This window comes from Balaenoptera acutorostrata, chromosome 12 (genome assembly GCF_949987535.1).
Source record: "Balaenoptera acutorostrata chromosome 12, mBalAcu1.1, whole genome shotgun sequence".
Taxonomy (NCBI): Eukaryota; Metazoa; Chordata; class Mammalia; order Artiodactyla; family Balaenopteridae; genus Balaenoptera; species Balaenoptera acutorostrata.
In genome coordinates, this window is record NC_080075.1 from 55,536,219 (window position 1) to 55,557,196 (window position 20,978).

The window sequence follows — 20,978 nt, forward strand, 5'->3', positions numbered from 1 at the left end:
ACAGGAGTTCAGAGAAGAACGTGCAGGATAGAAATAGGGAAAGTTTTGCAGAACAAAGATACAAACCGACGAGGCAAGGCAGAAATCTGGATGAATAACCCAGACTAAGACAAATGGGGATGAATGATTTTCCTTTGGGTTTTGTGACCCACATACCCATCCACCCACACCCTAGCCTGTTTGTTTACACAGGTTTTACAAGACGTTTGGCCTTATGTAATATGTTTCTGAAAAGTTACGTGTAAACAAAAATTTGTCAGATGTCATTTTAAAATGCATTTAAAATAAGTTATTTCAAAGAATCCTAAAATGGAAATGCTTGTAAAGGGAATAATTGTTCCCTATGCTTATAAAAGTCGTATACATCTGGGTATGCTTTTTAAATGCAGCATAAACCTTAAAGAAAGGTTCAGTTGTAGTTTTCGTTTTCATGAGCATTAATATCCAAGTTAGTAGGACATAAATATATCGAGAGTTAAAAGTAGAAGAGCTGGATTTGACATGGGTAAAGCAGAGGGCAGAAGTGGGAGAAGCAGATGACCACAGGCTCTGTTTCCCTGCACCCCTCACTCAGTTAAGGGACTGTGGCCTTGGCCAAGCATTCCCACTAGTCTTTGCAACAAAGGGCTGAGGCTGCAAGAAGAGACTTCAGCCTTCACCACCAGCAGCTGGTAGGCCTGGCCCGCCACTCTAATCTTCCCCACGGCCACCTACCTGGGTGCTGCACGGGTCTTTCGTCTCTGTATCCATGGCAAAGAGCTTTTCGATTGCTTCAATCTTCAGATCATCATCCAGAGATGTGTAATAGTCTCCAGGGCTGCTGGGCTGGGGGCCAGGAAGGAAGGCAACCAAGTCAAGGCTACGGCACTGGTTTCTCCAGAAGTCCAAGGTGGAAGGAGAAATACATTTCTGGACCCACAGATTCAACTCTATTCCACGGAATAAGAATTTGTAAAGAAGCCACTCCCTACGAGCTGTGGGAACCTCTCTGAGTTCAGCCTCCTCGTCATAAAATGAGGCTGTCTTGAACAGCAAACAGGATCGAGGCATGGCTGGCCGGGCTCTGCAAACCATGTGGCTCTGTGCCCCCAGCAGGATGGTTGCTGCCCCGCATGGGGACTGAGCTCGGGGCTCACAGCTGTGTGCCACTCGGCCCCTGTCTTCAAGGACCTTATCACATAGGTGGGGGTGGGATGGGTACTGACAGCAAGCACACAGCTCTAATGCGTGGCAAGTAAGTGTCACAGCCCCCCTAGGGGGCTCCAGTATAACCTGAGTAGGAGGAGGGCAGGACTTGGGTCTGGCCTGTCCACTCAGCCGTCCGGCGGCAGCCAGAGGAGGAGCCCACCCTCTCCATGGCCTCAACCCCAGGGGGCGCTCACCGTGGAGCAGCTGCTGCTTCTGCTGCTGCTGGCGGCACTGGGGGTGGCGCTCCCCGGGGCGGCTGCCTGGGGCACGGTGAAGGCGGGCAGGCTCCCGGCCTCAGTGTGGGCGCCGTGGCTCCTCGGCTCTCCGGCCCACTGCTGGCCTGGGGGCAGGATGGCCTTGCCATAGACTGAGGACTCCTCAAAGTTCTGGCTCCCTGTGGAGACAAGGGCCTGGCTTGGTTAGCACCCGCAACTGCTGGGCTCACCCCAGGGCAGAGGAAGCAACAAGGACGCACAAGTGATCCGAAAAGGGCCTGCGGCGTGCCTGGGGCTAGGCCCCCCGTGTGCTGAGGCTTCGCTGGGACAAAGAGGCCTTCAACTGGGGCTGGGGTTCAATGTACAGACTCCCTCCAATGGGAACACCCTCCTGGAGCCTTTAATTTTCAGAGACTAAATGTATGAGGAGCCACTCTTCCCTGAAGGGCAATCCAGAACGTAGAGGAGGAGGTTAGGAAAACTGGGCAGTTTGCCTCATGACTGCCACAGAACTGGGAAGCTGCGTGACTCCTTGTCCCAGGGCTGCTCTCTGTGATTCTCTGGGATCACTGTTCCCCTGTGGCCTCTCATGAACACATCTAACGGGGCTGAGCCAGTCCAGAGCAAGCACAGGGAGGTGGAGCTGTTCCTTGAGCGGCCACAGCAAGGCTGGGGGGTGACCGTGGGTTGCAACATGGGGAAAAAGGGGCTTCCCGCATTCAGAGCACGGGGCAAGAGCTGAAAACTCCGCTGGGGCCACCAGGACTCGCATCCCCGTGGGACAGGCAAATGTTTAAAGAGTGCATTCGAGGGCTTACTCCTGGGCCTGAATCTTTTCTCCATCCACGTTTCTGGAAGGATTTCTCCCAACGTGATTTCAACCTAGCAGGCCTCTGCCTAAACAAGCAATCTGTCCTTCAAGGCGCAGGTGGCGATCTGCCCACCCTGTGGAAAGATGCCCGTGGCCTCGGAGCAGATCCCTTGCTGCCCCACTCTCTCGTCTCAGGCTCCCCCTCCCCACGGTGGAGGATCGACCAGAACACACTCCCCCACCCCCGCTCAGCGCTTTACGAGGTCAGATATAGGACGGTCTTATGCTGCAGTGAGTGCACGTGCCCAGCATAGGGTCTGGCCACCAATGGATGATCAGCAAGACTCGGGGAAGGCACATGGCAGCTCTGCTTAAGGAAAAGCTGTGGCCAGGGAGGCCTCCCCCCACCCCAAGAGGGTTCGACAGGCCCTGGCTCAGCTAAGAAGCACCCACCGAAATCCAGAGAAATGATGGCATCTCCTGCCGTGGGTGCGAGTTGGGCCAGCTCCTCGGGCTCCTCCTTCAGCTTGGTGAACAGGAAGTTGCTCTTCTCAGACACAGCCACCTTGCCACTGTTGTCAAAGATGCTGTTCATGGTCATCAGGTGCGGCTTGAACGGGGACTCCGTCTGGTCCATGGAGAACACCACGTCGTTCTTCTCAATCTCACTGGTGGAACAAGAGCGAGCTTCAGACCGTCCACGTTTTCCAGCAAAACCCTTTTACTCTCCAGACACATGGAAGTCCTGATAGCTAAGCCTCTCAGACAAAAACATGAGTATGGATGGTGTGTTGGCATTCTGTAAAGAACCGTGCAATGGAAGTTTGGAGTCGTGGAGCGAGCGACGCGGGGAGCACCCGCTGAGCAGGTATCTGTCTTGTATGCTGTGTTAATATCGTATGTGGGCTGCGTGGTATGCATGGGACTTGAAGGCTTTTGCTTTTGTTTCACCCCAGCAATGACTTTCTCTAGCTTTTTTCCCAGGTGCTACCGAGCAAAGGTGTTACATCTCCCCAAAAGTAACTGTGGTTCTCTTCCCTTGGTTCCCATTCAGAAAGCACTTAAGTGACAGCTGTGTTCTAGCTGCCTCCCCACGTGGGTCAGAGGCATGACAGATGACAGACAAAGGGGGAAGGGGCAGAAAAAGCCTGTAAAGGGGAAATCCCAGTGGTCCACTGTTCCCAGGACGCCCACTGCAAAAGAGCTCGCCGATGTGGTGCCGGGTTCTGAAAGGCTCGGCATTCCTGGGCTGTGTCCTCAGGCTCAGGAGCACCCTGCACCCCAGCCTGTGGCCCCCTGGCCCTCACACGCTCACCTCAGGACGTAGTTCACACACATGATGCACTGGGGCTGCAGGTTGCGAGGGTTGTAGATGACCGTCCCCTGCGTCTCCAGCCACACGTAGCCCCCGTGCTTCGCAAGCATCCGGTACTGGCCACTCACCACCTGACCCTTGGTGCACACTAGGGGAGGAGAAATGGGGCCTGAGGTCAGGAGGCGGGGGAGGGAGACCCCATGGGGAGGGCAGCGTGCAGGGGAAAGATGGGGGAGAATGAGCTGGATGGGAGCTTAGAGCATCTCGCCCAACTCTTCATGTTAAACATGAGGAAAGTGGTCCAGAGAGGTTAACTGAGTTCCCTAGGCTGGCTGTGAGGGAGTGGCCATCGCCAAGCCCTTGACAAGTTGGCTCACCCCTGGCTCAGCTGGGAGCAGAAACCAAGAGCAGCACCTGCCCTTCCTTCCCCCCTAAGGTCAATGAGAGGAAGCCTCTCCATGGGCTGCCCTCTGGATCCAAACGGGCACGCAGGGAACGGGCGAGCCTCCTCTGCCTCACACTACAGGCGGCAGGGTACTTCCAAGCAGCGTGGAGAACGCCTGTCCTCGGGCAACCACTGGTAGCAGACCCACCATCAGTGCTCTGCTTGTGAATAAAAGCAGTTTAAAGAAACCCCCAGATATGCTCGATTGTTCCAGGTCATCCGTCAGACCTGCCGCCTTTCGGGCCACAGCAAGTTTGTGACCCACAGCAAAGGCAGCAGCAAGCCCCCCGCCAGCCTCTACACACAGCCTCGTCAAAGCCCTGGTAAGTCCTCCCAGCTGCCCAGCTAGGCTGCCTGCGTATGACTTCTTTCCTCTTCCAGAATGTTCTGAATGTTCATTTAACATTTGTTTTACTCTATAAAAACATCGGGGAAAGGGCCCTGCATCCCAGATTGTCCTCTTCCCCAGTCCAGAATGCTCTATCTGCTCCCATTAAAAATAGAATCAAGTCCCTTTAAATGAAAGTTTACTAATGTTAGGATTTCTGATAGCTTTCTGAACTGCCCATTTACTTTCTTTCTTGGGAATTCATTCTTCTGAATCCCAGTCTCAGAAACCCCCAAATCACAGAGAAAGAAGCATGCTGGCAGGATTAGGAAATCTTGGTTTCGGTTTTCCTCATCTGCAAAATGGGGTATTGATGATAATAACAGTAATAATAATAATTATTAGTACCCAGTGGGGTATTGATGATAATAACAGTAATAATAATAATTATTAGTACCCAGTGTCCCATAGCTGTTTGTACTGAGGACCAAATCTGCCTGCCTGGTTTATCAGGTACAAAAATGTGGCTGAATGTCACTGACAAATGCTGTATAGGAAAAGCCCCTCTGCTCCAAAGTTACTAACATGTACAGTGCCCAGGCCCTGTCACGTCTACAGGACACGTCTGTAGATAATGTCACAAGGGGCCCTGGGGGAGAACATGCAGACTCTCTGTAAACGTCGCGAAGCTCCCCACTTTTCCGTGTAGGCTCGGGAATCACTCCCCGTTCACCACACTGTGTGGTTGAGGAATGCAGCCCCGTTCGTACTAACCATGCTTGTAATCCTTCACATTTATGTTTTTCTTGGCACATTTCCCCCTGTTCAGAAATTAACAATCCCCTCCAAGCTACAGGAAGCACTGTAACCGTGCTACACATAACTTACATGTGTATCGTGCTTTGCAGGGTTCAAAACCATCTCGTTAGATAAATTCATTTCTGCAAAGGAACTGGAACGGTGCCTGGCACATAAAGCATCCACGGGATTAGTGTCAGCATCACCTCGTTCACGGTACAGTGACACCACGAGGTATCTATTATTATTCCTGTTTTCCATCTGAAGAAACTGAGGCTTAGACTGATTTGCTGAAAGGCCCCCCTCAGTGGAAACAGTAGACAGGCTTATAGTCCAAATTAAAGGGTCCTAAGTTTTTTTGGTTTTGTTTGCATTTTAAAAAAGTCAACTTTGGTGAGGTTTAATTTACCTTCACTAAAAAATGCACCCATTTTAAGCACAGATCAATGAGTTTTGCCGACTGTATGGACCCTTGTAACAGTCACCACAATCAAAGGTATAGAACTTTCCATCATCCAACCTCCCAAATATCTTATACCTCTTGACAGTCAATCCCCATTGCCACCCCTGGTCCCAGGCAGCCACTGATCTGTTTTCTGTTGCTATACGTAGAAATGATCTTCTCTCCATTCACATGTAAGTGGGATCATACAAGAGCTCTTTCGTGTCTGCTTTCTTTTCACCCAGCATGTTTCCCAGAGCCCTCATGTTGTTGTAGGTATTCCTGGTTTGCTTTTCATTGCTAAGTAATATTCCACTGCATGGAGATACCATAACTAATTTATCCATTCACCTGTCAATGGATGTTTGTATTGTTTTCAGTTTTTGGTTATAATGAATAAAGGTGCTATAAAATTTGTGTACAAATCTTTGTATGGACATACAGTGCGAGTGCAACTAGGGGGTGCATTGGCTGGGTCATAGGGTAAGTACATGTTTCCTTTATAAGATACAGCCAAGTTATTTTCCAAAGTGGTCATATCATCATTGTCTAATCTTTCAATAAAATCCTGTGCTGTAGGGAAGACAGATACCATCTTTTTTTAACATGAGGGAACTAAGGCCAGAGGGATTGTGACCTGCTTTACATCACACAGGACAACAGTCTGGGTTACTCGACAGCCTGTGGCCGGGAGTACAGTGCCCTCCTACTACATGCCCCCGGGCGACACTTCACTAGGAGGACTGAATTGGTGGTTGCTGCTGTCCTAAACCATCATGGACCCTTTGGCCAAAGAAATAACTCTGTCCTCCCTCATCTCCCTTTATCTATCCCATTGAGGCTCCCGTGCCCGAGAGACATGATTCTTGCACAATTTCAAGTGCCTGGAGTTAACTTATTCATTAACTTATTAACTTATTCTTAATGCAGACAAGATTCAGGGATCTTATTCTTTTTGATTAAACAGTGCAGTGAGCAAAGGTTTTTAACTGCGTTTCTAGCGATTGCAGGCGAGGGCCTGCTCTGTCAGTAGAATATAATTACGCCAGCTTTCTAATCATCTGCTCATTAATGCCAGCCTTGGTGAGGGGCCTGCTACTTGGTAGATAGGCTTTTTATGGCCTTTAATCTTGTTTTCCTAAGAGCACATAATGTCCTCACACAACAAAGAGAAACCAACCCCCCTTCCCCCAAACCCTTACCTTCTGAGGGTAACAATGTATAAATTACTAATCCATTTGGAAATGATGGCTTTCAATTATTTAAATTTGGTTTGAGGTCTGAGCTTCCCCAGTAATTTCAACGGTAAACTTTCACAGGCTAAGACACACATACATGCATAAATTCGGGATGCTGGTGTGTAAACCTGGACGAGCCTCAAGCCTGGGCCTCCAATTATTCCACAGTATGAGTGTGGGTCTGTGGTGCAACTTTATCTGCATAAACCCAACAAGAAAGACAGGGTCAGAGGGACAGAGAGAGAGAGAGAGAGAGATTGAGAAAGACAGAAAAGGAGAGGGAAAGAGAAACAGAAATAGAGGCTTCTGTTTAGCTGGCGTTAACCCAATTTCCATCCCATGCAGATCTCCCTTTGCTGGATTCAGGCTGGCTGAGTAGAGGCCTCTGAGCTCAGAGCTGCTTTACTTGGCTCCATCAGGGGAAGAAGGGAACCTGTGATTTCCATTTGGGTTGTGAATTACCTTTAAGTGTGCCTAATGCTTAAAACCACAGATTCAATAAATCTGCACCATATTTCCCCTGGATTCAGCAGAAAACTAATATGACAATTTTTTACCCCAGCTCTTTTTTAAGGATCAAAGATTTTCTAAGAGAAGGAAAAAAAAAAAAAATCCTTTTCATAGGCCTAGTGAGAAGCCATCATGTTTGTTCTCTTTGACAGTAGTTTCCTCTACTTTCCCACCCCAGAAGGTAAAGTACAATACTGTCCTGCAAGAATTTCCAGAAACTTTTGCTATTGTCCTCTACTTTGACTCACCCTTGGCTGAGAAGGAAGGCTAGGCTTTTCCCCAGTTTTACATCTAAAGGAGGGAAGCCCCAGAAAGCCAGGCACTGGGAATCAGTGGGTAAGCTGGGCCAGAGCCAGGTCCCTGAGTCCCAGTACCAGGATGACTTTGGGAGCTGAAACCGCCATGGACCAGAACAGCATGGGGAATCCCAGAGTGGAGGCCGGAGTCACGTCCTACAGTTCCAAAGCTGGGGCAGGCTAGAGCTGGGCCACATCCACGGGTGCACAAAAGTACCTCCACCTCCCTCCCGCATCCCTGGGTCCCTGAATGGGGAAGCTGGATTGTTTGTTTTTTTTGCCGGAGAACACAATGAGAAACTTCTTTGAGATATCATTAGGGGCCCTGTTGCACTGTTGGATCAAACCCGAAAGCCATGAGGACGAAGCAAAGAAACCAATTAGAAAGAGATCTCATTCCTTAAGAGAATATTAACTGTGCTTCTATACAGCTTATGGCCTGCTGATCTGAACTTCAGCTGTCCTAACCTTGGGATAGATGGATGGATTTAGGAACAACGGACAAATAACTGCACTTCCATTTTCTTCATTGCCACTCCAAGGCCACAGCTAATCCTTGGAGTCCAAGACCAAAAGGGCCACCAGGAATCTTCTCAGACTTACCAATTTTAAATCCTTCTGTAATCCTCTCAGCACCCCGATCTGCACTGGGGGCACTTATTTTGAAGCATTCTTTCCCAAATATGTTTTTTTTGCCCTTGGGTGTATCATTCATTTAGTGCCTGTACTGTACCAAACACTATGCTAGATACTGAGGCAGAAGGTATGAACCACCATGCTCCCACGGAGCCCACAGCCCTCCTTCTCCTGCAGAAATGAGATCCCTTAGGGCAGGGATCAATCCTATCAATTTCTGTTTCCCCCAGTAGGCCAGGTATAGGGTTACAGACCCATAGTCCTTGCATGTTGATGGGCTGTACGGATTCAAGAAAATTGTCTTCGATCACCTGCAAATGGGAAGCCTTATTTGGGAACATAGTCAACTGAAATGCACTAGAACTGCCCTGTCCAATATGGTAGCCACTAGCCAAGTGTGGCTACTTAAATTTAATTAAAACTAAATTTTAGGGCTTCCCTGGTGGTGCAGTGGTTAAGAATCTGCCTGCCAGTGTAAGGGACATGGGTTCGAGCCCTGGTCCGGGAAGATCCCACATGCCGTGGAGCAACTAAGCCCGTGTGTCACAACTACTGAGCTCTGCGCTGTAGAGCCCGTGAGCCACAACTACTGAGCCCACGTGCCACAACTACTGAAGCCCACGAATCTAGAGCCCGCGCTCTGCAACAAGAGAAACCACTGCAATGAGAAGCCCGCGCACCGCAATGAAGAGTAGCCCCTGCTCACTGCAACTAGAGAAAGCCTGCGCACAGCAACAAAGACCCAAAACAGCCAAAAATAAATAAATAAAATAAATTTATAAAAAAAAACAAAAAAACCCCTAAGTTTTAAAAATTCAGTTCCTCAGTTGCACTAGATATATTTAATATACAGCATAGGTCACCAATGGACTATGCAGATGAAGAACATTTCCATTGTAGAAAGTTCTATTGGACAGCCCTGTTCTAGAATCCTTTCATAATTCAGGTTTTCTTTCAAGCTGCAAGGCTTGAATTTCCACACACCATTACTGGGTTGCCCGGACAGCCTTCCCCAACTGAGTTCTCTTGATTCAGCAAGCAAGCTCTTGGAAAACCAGGGCCCACCTCAACACGTCTATTAGGTTGGTATCGTGCAACCTCTACCTCTGTTTAGACCAATGCTCCCCCATCCTTCAAGGTCCAACTCAAGTGCCCTGTCTTTTTTCCTGAACTCTCCCAGCCCTCTTCTTCGAATGGATGTACATGTTTCTATAGAGCATAACCCAAGTTGATGACATGCTGTCTTGTATTACACTCTGCGGGGCTGTTCCATAGGGTTAAGCAGACTGTTAACTGCATAAGTGTGCTCAGTGAGGTGGTAAGTAGGGACTGAGATTCAGCCCACCTTCCACTCTCCAGGCTGTATGGCTTGGTGTGTTTGTGTGTCCCCTACCAAAAGTGCCCTTTTCCTAATTTGCACGAGCATGTCATACAGGATGGTGGCAGCCTTGGTTCTCTAACCATCCTGAGGGCATGAGTCTTGTCTGCCACACAAGATGATGGCTCTGTGAAGGAAGCGACTGGATCTTCTCCTTTCTCACCAGTCACACCCCACTCAAGGCCAGATTCCACAGACATATGGGGCACTCCTGGAACTTACAGTTCTGGTGACTTTTGGTCATGTTCTCTGAGTCCAGTGCATGGTAGAACTCGTAGGCTGAGCGGCCAAGCAGCTCTTCAGGGTGGTAACCAACCAGTTCTGTGATTCTAAATTTTTTTAAAAAGCAAGGGGGAAAAGAAAGACCATATGAATATGAGCAGGGGCTCAAGGACCTATATGTAGAAGGTAATTCAAATGCACACATTCAATGAAACACACTCCAAACATCCCAGTCGTACCATTCATCCAAGTGAAAAAACAACAACAACAACAAACCAGGTGGTCAACCTGCAACTATGGGTCAACCTGCAAACATGGTGGTCAACCTGCAACTATGGGTCTACCGAACCTCCACTCTTCCTGCCCTTCCTGGATTGTGTCTGGGGAGGAAGAAAAAGCACCTGTTCAGGGGCTCCCTACCTCCCACCCCCAAATAGACACATGTGCCTTGCTCCAGTGACCACTGGAAGGGGCTCTCATTGCCCCCCACCCAGAGTTTTTGCAGACAAGGGAGCAGAGATGCAGAGAGGGTAGACAATTTGCTTGATGTCTACACAAGTGTCCGGGGACAGAGCAAGAACGAAAACAGGAACATCCTGACTATTCCAGCTTATTCTAGTAGAGGGCGATATGAATGAAAAGTGAAAATTATGTGGTCCCAAGTTGGCAAAAGCATGGAGGCAGCCTTTGCATGTGTGTTAACCATGGATTGAGGAGGGACCCAGGCAGGTAGAGCCCTGTCTGTGCTTAAACCTTCTCCCCTCGGGTCCTGCCTGGTGACCTCAGATACCTCCTAGACATCAGGTTTGCCTTCATGGGTTCTCCTACTTGTTCTTCCTATCTCAAGGAAAGGAGGGAGGGCAGGAGGTGCCGAGAGGAACAGATACAAAATCATAGTCCTAGAAATGTGCCTCTTCGTTACACTCTGATAAATAGGCAGCTTCCGTGTAAGGTGTCTGCCTTAGATGGGAAGTGGGCAGAGAAAAAGCAAATGTGGAGAACCATGAAGAATCACTTAACTCTCTGAGGACCCTCTGCTCTGTGCTGGAATCATTAAAATAAACAAAGCCATGCCCAAGAACCACCAGATTAACTGCTTTCCCACGTCATACCTAAACATTATTTCTCATCATCTTTGTTCTCTCACATTTTTTCTAACGGGCTCACTGTCTTGTTTACTTAGCCTATCATGAGCAAGAAGTGATGCTATATCCTCATCATTACAAGCTCTATTTTGGAATACATGACTCTGGGGGCACAGCCCTGTCACCTGTCCACGCTGGAGAGGAACAGTGTGGAGAGGAAAGCAGAAGCCGTGGCTCCTTGGTCTCCTGTCTCTACTCCTCTCTCCCGCTCCATATGGGTTTTGAACAGGTCAGATGAAATCATCCTAAAATATTATTTCCATTTTGTCACCCCGCTACATAAGCATCTCCAGCTTACCTAGGACCAACCACATCCAGAGTAAATAAACTCCACCTAACTTCTAAGCCCCCAGAGTCTTGTCTCCATCTTCCAAGCAGTCTGATTTGCAGCTGATCGGCAGCATGGCAGGTCCCCCCTCCCCGGTAGACCCCTCTCCTCGCAGTTCCCACCCCTGGCAAACCCATGCTTGCCACAGAGCCTTGAGGCCTTCTCTTCTCCGAGCCCTGATGATGACAGGGCCAGCTCAAGGTCTCGCCTTGTCCCTGGAGCTTTCTCCAGGTTCCCCTTCTCATCGAGTCCTAACAGGCAAACACAATGTCACAAGGAGTTATGTATGCTTCTCTCCACATCCTAGGCTGCCAAGCCCTGAGCTCAGGGACCACATTCTCCTTTGGCCTCCGCTACAACGGGTGCTCAGTAAATGCTAGAGTAGCCGACCAATGGACTGATAGTCTTTGGGGGCCTAAGGTACAATCAGAGCCCTGTCTAGCCCAGCACTGCTAAGGAACCTGGGCACTAATGGTCCACTTTTCTTCCTAGAGCATGGTCACCTGTCTCAGTGCACGATGGTGCACACACACAGCCTTCAGCGCAGCCCTCATGATGTTCAATCCATCCTTTCTCCACTCCGTAAGGTGTGTCTGGTGTTGAAGTGGGCAGAGAAGAGGCAAATTCTCTGCCTAGGTGAGACTTGGGGGTTAAAACCTTTGTCAAACAACGGGCAACACAACAGAGCTGAGAAGCTTAGGTCTCAGTTGATTTAGCCCAGCAGAGATTTCTCCAGCGAGATTCCAGCAGCTCACCTGCACCAGCCAGTTGGTCTCAGACCAGGAGGATCTGTCCCCTCACTTGGCCCTGAGCAGAGAGGTCTCTGAACTCATCAGCAACAGACATGTTCCTCGGCGGCCTGCCTCCAGGGCTGGCATTCATGGCACCTTAGCCAAGGTGGAGATTCAGGGAGAACAAGGAGACGGCCACACAGTGCTGGCCCTTCCTTTCCTACACCCATGTAGCTTTTCTGATGGGTCCCATGCCTTTCAGCCTTAGCCTGGGAATCAGAATTGCACCGGTGGGCTGTGCTGACAACAGGCTGGCCATTTATCACCAATGTGCCAGATGAACGACTGTTCCTGAACTAGGTCTAGAGTTTCCTAGAGACCCTCAAAAATGAGGCTGTTCTGGGAAAGATCTGACTCTACTCTGAAGAGATTACACTTTCTTTCAAGATTAGAATCTTTTGAAATGCTCAAAGTAAATGTTTATTATAATCAGCCTCAAATAAAATATTTCTTAATCTAATTAATGTACCATCCATTCAGAGGCACACAATGGGCATGTTTTGGAAGTGGACAAACAAACCTCGATTTCAGAATTGCCAGCTCTCTTCCCAGTAGCAGCCTTCATTTATCTTGTCAACTAAAATAAATATTTAACGTCTCCTTCTTCATGCCTTTAAACAGACGACTATAAAAACTGGGAAATACACATACCCCAAACACAATTGAAGAACATTCGACTGGTCAGACTTCACAAAACCAGGAAACCCCAACTCAAAGCTAATGGTCGTTGCCCTCAATCTGCAGGCATGCCGACGCCAGCGGGGAGGCTAACGAACCCGGTTTGTTTATAGGGTTGGCCTCCACGGCACACAAGGGCCCTCCCTGCTCATTTCCCGCTGTCCCAGGGAAGCCTCCGGAGCTGGGCTGTGATAACACCATTTCATCTGCTCTCTTCACCAGGGGCAGGGGAACTATTTTTTTTTTCTTTCGTTCTTTCTAATTAAGGGGCCCTGACTCTCTGGAGAAAAAAAAAAAATCAGTTTGGGGTCACCCATAAATTTCAAAAGTCAACTCAGTAGTGCTGTTCTCTTTGTAGAGCGGAAGAAAATATAAAAGGACTTAATTCAGCAGACTTCAGAAATGAGAAGCACAGAGGTCCCTGTTTAATAATAAAGTAGGAAAAGAACCAGATCAAGGATGAGGTGAGGAGAGAAATGTAGACATTGACAGGCAGCCCCAGGAGGCAGAGGCAGAAGGAAGAAAGAAAAAAAGAAACTAGAGAATGGAGAGGAAAAAAAGGTGGTTAAAATCTGAAGTTAGTGTCGCCCCAAGGAAATATGTGGGTCAGACAGCTGGGCCCTGGATTTCAGAGTCAGGTCTGCCTCACAATGTAAAATGACAGTTACTGCTCATCCATTGCTCTTTACCCTTAAAAATGTTGCGAGGCCCTTTTCAACGTGGACTACCTGTGGATGAGCGCTAGGAAGAAATGCACTCTCAGGCTGGGCTGCAGTGTCGGTGCCGTGTGGCCTCCTAGGCAGAAGGAATGCAGCGCAGGCCTGAGGCAGCTCCACCACGCGCCCGCCCACGAGGGACGAGGCAGCAAGCTCCCTACTTCACACGCCAAGCCTGGAGTCAAACAAGGTCTGGCTGCAGTTTTTACCCCTGTTCCCTACGAGTACAGGATTCACTCAGTAAACTAATCGTGGACGGTTAGAGAGCATTTAAACTATTTGAGAGGATAAAAGTTTTAAGTACTTCATAACCACCTATTTGTTTTCCAAGGAATGCATTTGCTAATAAAACCATCCTTCTATTAAGGTCTGCTTTCTTTCCTTCCTGCCTTCTGGCAATGCCCTCTCCTAGGCAACACTTGACTCACCTCATTTTGGTTTCTGTATGTGCTTTTAGCTTTGAAACTGCATTTCCCCAATAATATCCAAACTATTCACTAACACAGATTTCAATGACATGTGTTTCAATATATTTCTATCCAGATTTTCTTGGCTTTAAACAACAATACTTTTGCCTTGTGTTTTCCTCCAGTAGTACACGGTTAAGTGAATATCTATACAACCAGCTCCATAGTTAATGGATAATGAATTTCCATCCTATCAGTGTTATGTGTTACAGTTGGGGTGAATTTATTCATAGTATACATAGGAGGGTAGCCCTGGCTCAATCCTGGACTGACCCTGAGTGCCACCAAATGCTACAGCTGCCTTTCATTACCTTGAAACCCACAAGCAGGAAGGGGAAATTTGCCTTGAATTGTAGCAGGAGAGAAGCAGATCATGCAGAGGAATAATTTTTGAATTGTGAGGTCTATTACACTTTGAAATAAATTCCAAAGAGGATTTGTAGAGCTGCCTCTTCCAAGGAGTATTTCAAGCAGATTAGACAGGATGATATACAAGCACTTCTCATAAATCTGTTCAAACTTTCTTAGGGCTGATTTCAGAACATCGTCGTTTGGAGGAGACACAGATGCACAAGGAGAGCATTTAAAGTTTCTTCTAACTCAGGGATTTAAAGAAACACACTATACCGTCTTACATAAGATAGGTAAAGAAAGACTACTGTGTATGTCTGCAAAAATATTTAGAATACACTAAATATGAAACTAAAAATGACATGTAATATATCAGTCTGAAAGATCACTTTGAATTAAAGATGCCACTTATCCTCTAAAAAAAAGTAAAATAATTTGTTAAATGTATCTCAGTACACAATGAATGTATATAATCTTTTACTATTAATTTGCCCGAAGTCAGTCTATTTTCTTCTCCGACTTTAATACTGTTGCTTTTCAGGTGTTTTGATGTGTGTGTTTTACAACTCATGGCTCTCTATAATGTATTGACAGCCTCTTTACAATCCTCAACTATCTCCTCACTTTTATCATCATCACTACTACCAACTTCTTCGTATAAAAAGAATTCACCGCAGATTTGATCCACAGAATTTGAAATGCAGGCATCTTAACTTATCAAACTGTAACTCCTGATATTATTACATCCTACGCTGCCTTAACCCAATGACAAAACAGGGTTGCCCTCAAATTCTTTATCTGTAAAAATTACAGGACCCTCCTTGTTAATTTGAAAATTTTACTATTATGATAACTTTTCCCCCAGTGATACTTCTCTCATCCACATAATTTGCTTTTATAATTTATTTCTAACATACAGGAAGACTCATAAAACACACAAAATCACAGTGGGATTATATGCATTATAGATTTGCCCCACTCTCCTTGATGGCTTGGCTTCTTTCACAGTTATTCTCTTTCTCCACTAGATGGCGCCTCCACGTGAATTTAAGAACCACCCCATTTTATTTTATTTTTTTTTAATTTTAATTTTAATTTATTTTTTGGCTGCATTGGGTCTTCGTTGCCGCGTGCGGGCTTTCTCTAGTTGCGATGAGCGGGGGCTACTCTTTGTTGTGGTGCGTGGGCTTCTCATTGCGGTGGCTTCTCTTGTTGTGAAGCATGGGCTCTAGGCACATGGGCTTCAGTAGTTGCAGCACGCGGGCTCAGTAGTTGCAGAACACGGGCCCTAGAGCGCACGGGCTTCAGTAGTTGCGGTGCATGGGCTCAGTAGTTGCAGCGCACGGACTCAGTAGTTGTGGCTCGCAGGCTCTAGAGCGCAGGCTCGGTAGTTGTGGCGCACGGGCTTGGTTGCTCTGCGGCATGTGGGATCTTCCCGGACCGGGGATCGAACCTGTGTCCCCTGCATTGGTAGGCCGATTCTTAACCACTGCACCACAGGGAAGTCCAAGAACCACCCCCGTTTTAAAGTTAAACTACTTGAGAACAATTTTTGTCTTCGTTTTGGGGGAATGGTTCATTAAGTTGCTCATGTCTCAAACTCCAAACTCTTGGAGATCAGGAATCATCTCTTTTCTTCTTTGATATAATTAGTCTCTGGCACTGGGTTAGATATATAGCAGATGCTCAATAAATAACAGTTCATTAACTGGCTGCTCATTTTAGGAGACAGAGTATAACACCTCTTTCTGAATTGTAAATGGAGATGAGATCATCCATTACACTGATAATCAGGATATTCTTCTTTAAACCTGCTACTCAACTTTACTCCCCCTATCTAGAGCAATTGACTGTATATACACATAAGTGTGACTGACATATAAATTGTTATAGAATTCACTTCTAACAATATTTGCTGTTTCAGATCATTAATACAGGACTTGACATGGTCCTCTGACCCTCTGTTAAGAGGAGCAGGATGAATGCATTTTGAATCATCTGCATTCCTTTATTCAACTTCAGATGTTTCAGAATAAGTTGTTTCAGGTTCAGTTGATTTTGGAAACCTGAGACTTAAACACAAGATTAGGGTACTCTTTTCTATTTTATTTGTCGCTCCCCCCTCCTTTCCTCTCTGTTCTCCCCTTTTTCTCCATGATCCTTCTCTTTTTTTTGTTTGTTTATGTCTATGGTCTCAATACATCTAAGAAAAAGTACCAAACAGCCTCAAAAGTGATTTTGTGGGTTCTACTTGCCTTACATTTTCATCAGATTCTTCCTAACTTTCCCATTGGGAAAATAATCCCCTTTATGGGAAATCGCAGCCCCTCATGTGTGCCAGATGTCATTAAATCTAGTGAATTCCCTGATTAAAATGGAATGCCCCCTACCCCACCCCGCTATGATATGTAAGTGTGGGTTTTTGAAGCATTGATCTTGGAAGAGGTGTGTGTGTGTGTGTGTGTGTGTGTGTGTGTGTGTGTGAGAGAGAGAGAGAGAGAGAGAGAGAGAGAGCGAGAGAGTATGAATATGTGTATATCCTTCCCCATCCCAATACAAAAAGTGTAAACAAGACAAGCTACCAAAACCAAAATATCCTAGTCTTCATCAAGGCAATGGAGAAATAACACATAGGTATCAAGGACTGAAAACAGTCACTTTATAAACTGTCTGAGCCATGTCTGTGCCCTTGTTAACTAATCTGCTAAAATCCGTTAAACACAACTTCTGTGTGGCACAGCATTCTGTGTCTTTAGATGCCTCTGCATCCATCTTTCCAGCACCTCTGAATTCAGAGTTTGGGCCGTGTAATTAGGTTTCTTGAAAGGCAAGATTCTGCTGAAAGTGCAATGTGTCTAGCAAACCTTATAAGCAATATCACCCTCCACACTCTGAGTCACAAAGCCCTAAATCACAGGCTGCGTCAAGCCAGGATCGACTCTGCCTACCAGCCCTGAACCAAACTAAGAAGTCAGTGCAGGGCCCCTCCGCTTTCTGGGAAGAGGGTCTTCTCCACTCTTAGGCACCCAATTGCTCATGTTATTGTCCCCTCTTCCTTTTACCCAAAGGTTAGATGCTTTCAAGAAATGACCTGAAATTCATTCAAAACAAGATAATGAATGAGGGATAACTTCATATTACCCTTTCCAGAGGACTTTTTTCCCTTCACATTAACAAGGATCAAAGTCTTAAGTTTAAAAAAAAAAAATCCTTCTTTTCTGTTATCTAGGGATGCGGAGTGATTTTCTAGGACAGTAGGGTTTTCCCAGCGCTTCTGGGGTCACATTAGCGCTGTGCTTCACACGCAGCTTTCACTGCCTGCACTGCTCCAGCCGCTCCAAGGTTAAGGCATGCGGAGCACCGCACCGCCCCACCCCACCTCGAAGCTGGAGACACGCGGGCTACGCGGCAGAATTTCTCTTGTCTCGGAAGATTACGGAGAGGGGTGCACATTACAAAACTGTATCTTTGGGCTTCCCTGGTGGCGCAGTGGTTGAGAATCTGCCTGCCAAAGCAGGGGACACGGGTTCGAGCCCTGGTCTGGGAAGATCCCACATGCCGCGGAGCAACTAGGCCCATGAGCCACAACTACTGAGCCTGCGCGTCTGGAGCCTGTGCCCCGCAACAAGAGAGGCCGTGACAGTGAAAGGCCCACGCACCGTGATGAAGAGTGGCCCCGGCTTGCCGCAACTAGAGAAAGCCCTCGCACAGAAACAAAGACCCAACACAGCCAAAAAAATTAATTAATTAATAATTTAAAAAGAAACAAAAACAAAACTGTATCTTCTGCCCAGGATGGTTCTTGGAATACAAAGACTACCTCTGAGAAATAACCTTACACACAGCATGGATTTCTCAGGTGCCTGCCTTTGGAATAATCTCTCTCTCTAATTATCCTTGTATCACAAAAATGACAATCTGAACAGCCATGATAAACGCTGACTGTGTCAAAGTTTCAGGACACAAGTCTTCACACGTGACATTTTCTCCCTATGAGGTTAGAGCGCTTCCTTCTACATCTGGAACTACGCACTACCTCCGAGAGCCTTGAATCCAGCACTCTGGGGACAGGAGTGACTCAAGGACACTTTTACGAAAGTTCTTAAACGTGGAGTGGCACCAGCCAACACCAGGTCAGTCTAGAATCAGGGGAGAGAAACTCAGCTGAGCCTGGAAAGCAGGGCCGCACCATGAAGAAATCCAGACGCCCATGGGACATCCAGCAGAAGAGAGAAAGGTGGGCAGGCCTGGGGGGCGCTGAGCAGGAGCTCTCTCCTGGGGTCTTTGGCTTCCTGCTGGCTGGGAAGGTGAGGCAGTTTCCTGCTGGTGGTCTCTCCTTCTTCCAGGCCCCCAGCCTCTACATGCCTCCAGAAGTGGTCTTGGCCCCTTGAGTTTAGTGGGGAGACTAGCTTTGGGGGAGGGCAAAAACAGGGAGCAAGACATCAGCTGGAACAAAAAGCCTCCCATCAGTTACGGGGTTTGTGGTTTTCAAAGCGCTTCCATAGCCATCATCTCATCGTACACTGATCCTGTGAAACAGGTGCGGACAGTATTCTCATCTGCATTATAGAGAAGGGGAAGCTGAGATCTCAGGGTTTCTGGAGAAACCCTAGAAGGTGAGAGGGGAGAGGTTGGAGCAGCAAAGAGCTGCCACAAAAACTATGACTCTGGACAAATGTGGTGACTCTGGACACTGCTGAAATTGGGGTCAGGTGGCGAGATCCCTGAAGGCCACCTCTGGTCATGCACTAGTCAGCAGGCTGCAGTGGCAGCTCCTGGAGCCAGGCCTGCCCGGCCCAGCCACTGCTCCTGGCCTGTCCTTCCCTCTCTGATGGCAGCCACTGCCCACGGCATCTATCCTTCCCTGTCTTCCTCCTTCCACCTCCCGATCCGCCCATGTTCCCAATGCCCAGGCACAGAGGGGAGGGCAGAGGACAGGCAGGGGGCAGTCAGAGCCATCCCTCCCGCCCCTTCCACAGCAACCCAAGCCTCTTCCCCCCCTGTTTCGAGCCTCTCCTCAAGCTGAAACTAGAGTGACATGGATTACATGTGCAGCCTTAGGTGCTCTTTCAACTACTCTAATAAGCAATTTAGGGTGAGGACCACAGCTAACACCGAACACTTCCTATTGGATTGGAACTTAGGCTGTCTCACTGAATCAAGGCTCTTAACCACTACGTTCTCTCCTGAGAGAATCTCCAGTTAGGCCTGGCTTTGGGGGTTAGGGTCTGGCTGAGTTCCCTTCCTTGAAAAGCCTTCCAAAGTAGACTGGACAGTGGCTGGAATGGAGGTGACACAGGAGGAGCAAAGACCGAGGAAAGAGCTCATTCACTGAAAAGAACACACACGAGCCACGCGGCCGTAGGGCAGCTTCCAGGCCAGAAACCAAAGCTCCCAGCTGGCCTCTGAATTGGGGGTGCTAATGGAGATCTCTAGACCCTCATCTCCTGGGGAGGGAGAGCGGCCTGGAGATTTCCTAGGAGCCTGACACATATGTGGAGGAATATGTACACACCACCGCGATCCACCACGACAGCAGCGGCACCCCAGATCAGCTCTGCTGTGACAACAGGGGACAGCCCAATATGGTATGAGGAACCCCTTGGTGGCACTGATGGGATGCAACAGTGACCTGCACCCAGCAATACAACATTAATGCCACAGACCCACACCCCGACCACAGGCGCACACACACGCACACACACGCACACACGCATACGCGCGCGCCCCGCGAGGCCCACCTGTCGTCACAGTAGGTGAACTTCATGTCCATGCTGTGGCGGCTCAGGAAGGTCTTGCTGTCCAGGGGGATGTCCATGTGGGACGGGTGCTGGATGGGCTCACACATGATGATGAGGCAGGACAGCAGCGGCTCCTTGCAGCCGCAGAGACTGCTGTGAGGGGGGCAGTTGTTGTAGACCTTCACCTGGCCCGTGCAGTGCAGGACCTGGAGACCAGCCGCGGAGGGTCAGACGTGGAGCCGAGAGCCGGGGGGGGGGGGGGGGGGGTGGCGCACTCGGGACTCCAACCCAGGCCTGACGTCCTACCTTCCAGGTGGCCGACTTGAGGTTGACGGTGCGGCCTCTGTTGGTGACTGTGCACTTCATCCTCATGAAGAAGTCCCGCTCTGTGGACATGTCTTTGCTTTTCTTCCCAAAACCAGAGCCTGGATAGGGAAGGGTAGGGGAGCCAGCTGAAGTCTCGTGTTTGTATTCAGAGGGGGGGGGCAGTTTTTCAGGGCAACACGTGTGTGTGTGTGTTCCCCGAGGAGCGGCTCTCTGAGCACGCGCAGCCTGCCCTGAATGCTCTGTGCCACCCTGGCTGTGGGCCAAGGCTCGCTCATCTCCAGCCTGTCTCCCACTGCTGAAGGGTTGGGGCTGTTCCAGTGTGTTATTTCCCACTGCACCTCGCACTCCAGAGCGGCCAGGCGATGAGTGACCATCGGCCGTGATCTCAGCAAACCTCTCCCGGGGCGGGCCCAGGTTCCGTAGACGGAATTCCAAGGGACAGTCTCGGCGAGACCACAATTACTCCAAGGGGATAAGCCTCTCGGGTTGGAAATGTCCCTTAGACACCCCTGTCTTTTCTTCAGTCCTGCCCCTCCAGTGCCCTAGTTTCAACCTGTAATGGCTGCATTCAGGATCCTGCACCATTTGCTTTCTCCCTAAAGTGACACGGGT

At 48.5% G+C, this 20,978-nt stretch overlaps 1 protein-coding gene across 3 annotated transcripts in view; it reads right to left on the reverse strand.

The window, feature by feature from the left end:
• The window catches only part of EPAS1 (endothelial PAS domain protein 1), an 89,541-nt gene that overhangs the window by 7,073 nt on the left and 61,490 nt on the right, over positions 1-20,978 (reverse strand). For all 3 annotated transcript variants that reach the window (XM_007190076.3, XM_007190077.2, XM_057558007.1), the window contains exons 5-11: positions 20,346-20,464; positions 20,040-20,245; positions 9,823-9,929; positions 3,530-3,677; positions 2,668-2,882; positions 1,383-1,582; positions 715-825 (exon numbers count right to left, since the gene is read on the reverse strand). In XM_007190076.3, the coding sequence (XP_007190138.2) occupies positions 715-825; positions 1,383-1,582; positions 2,668-2,882; positions 3,530-3,677; positions 9,823-9,929; positions 20,040-20,245; positions 20,346-20,464 (1,106 nt within the window). The remainder of the gene's footprint in view (positions 1-714; positions 826-1,382; positions 1,583-2,667; positions 2,883-3,529; positions 3,678-9,822; positions 9,930-20,039; positions 20,246-20,345; positions 20,465-20,978) is intronic.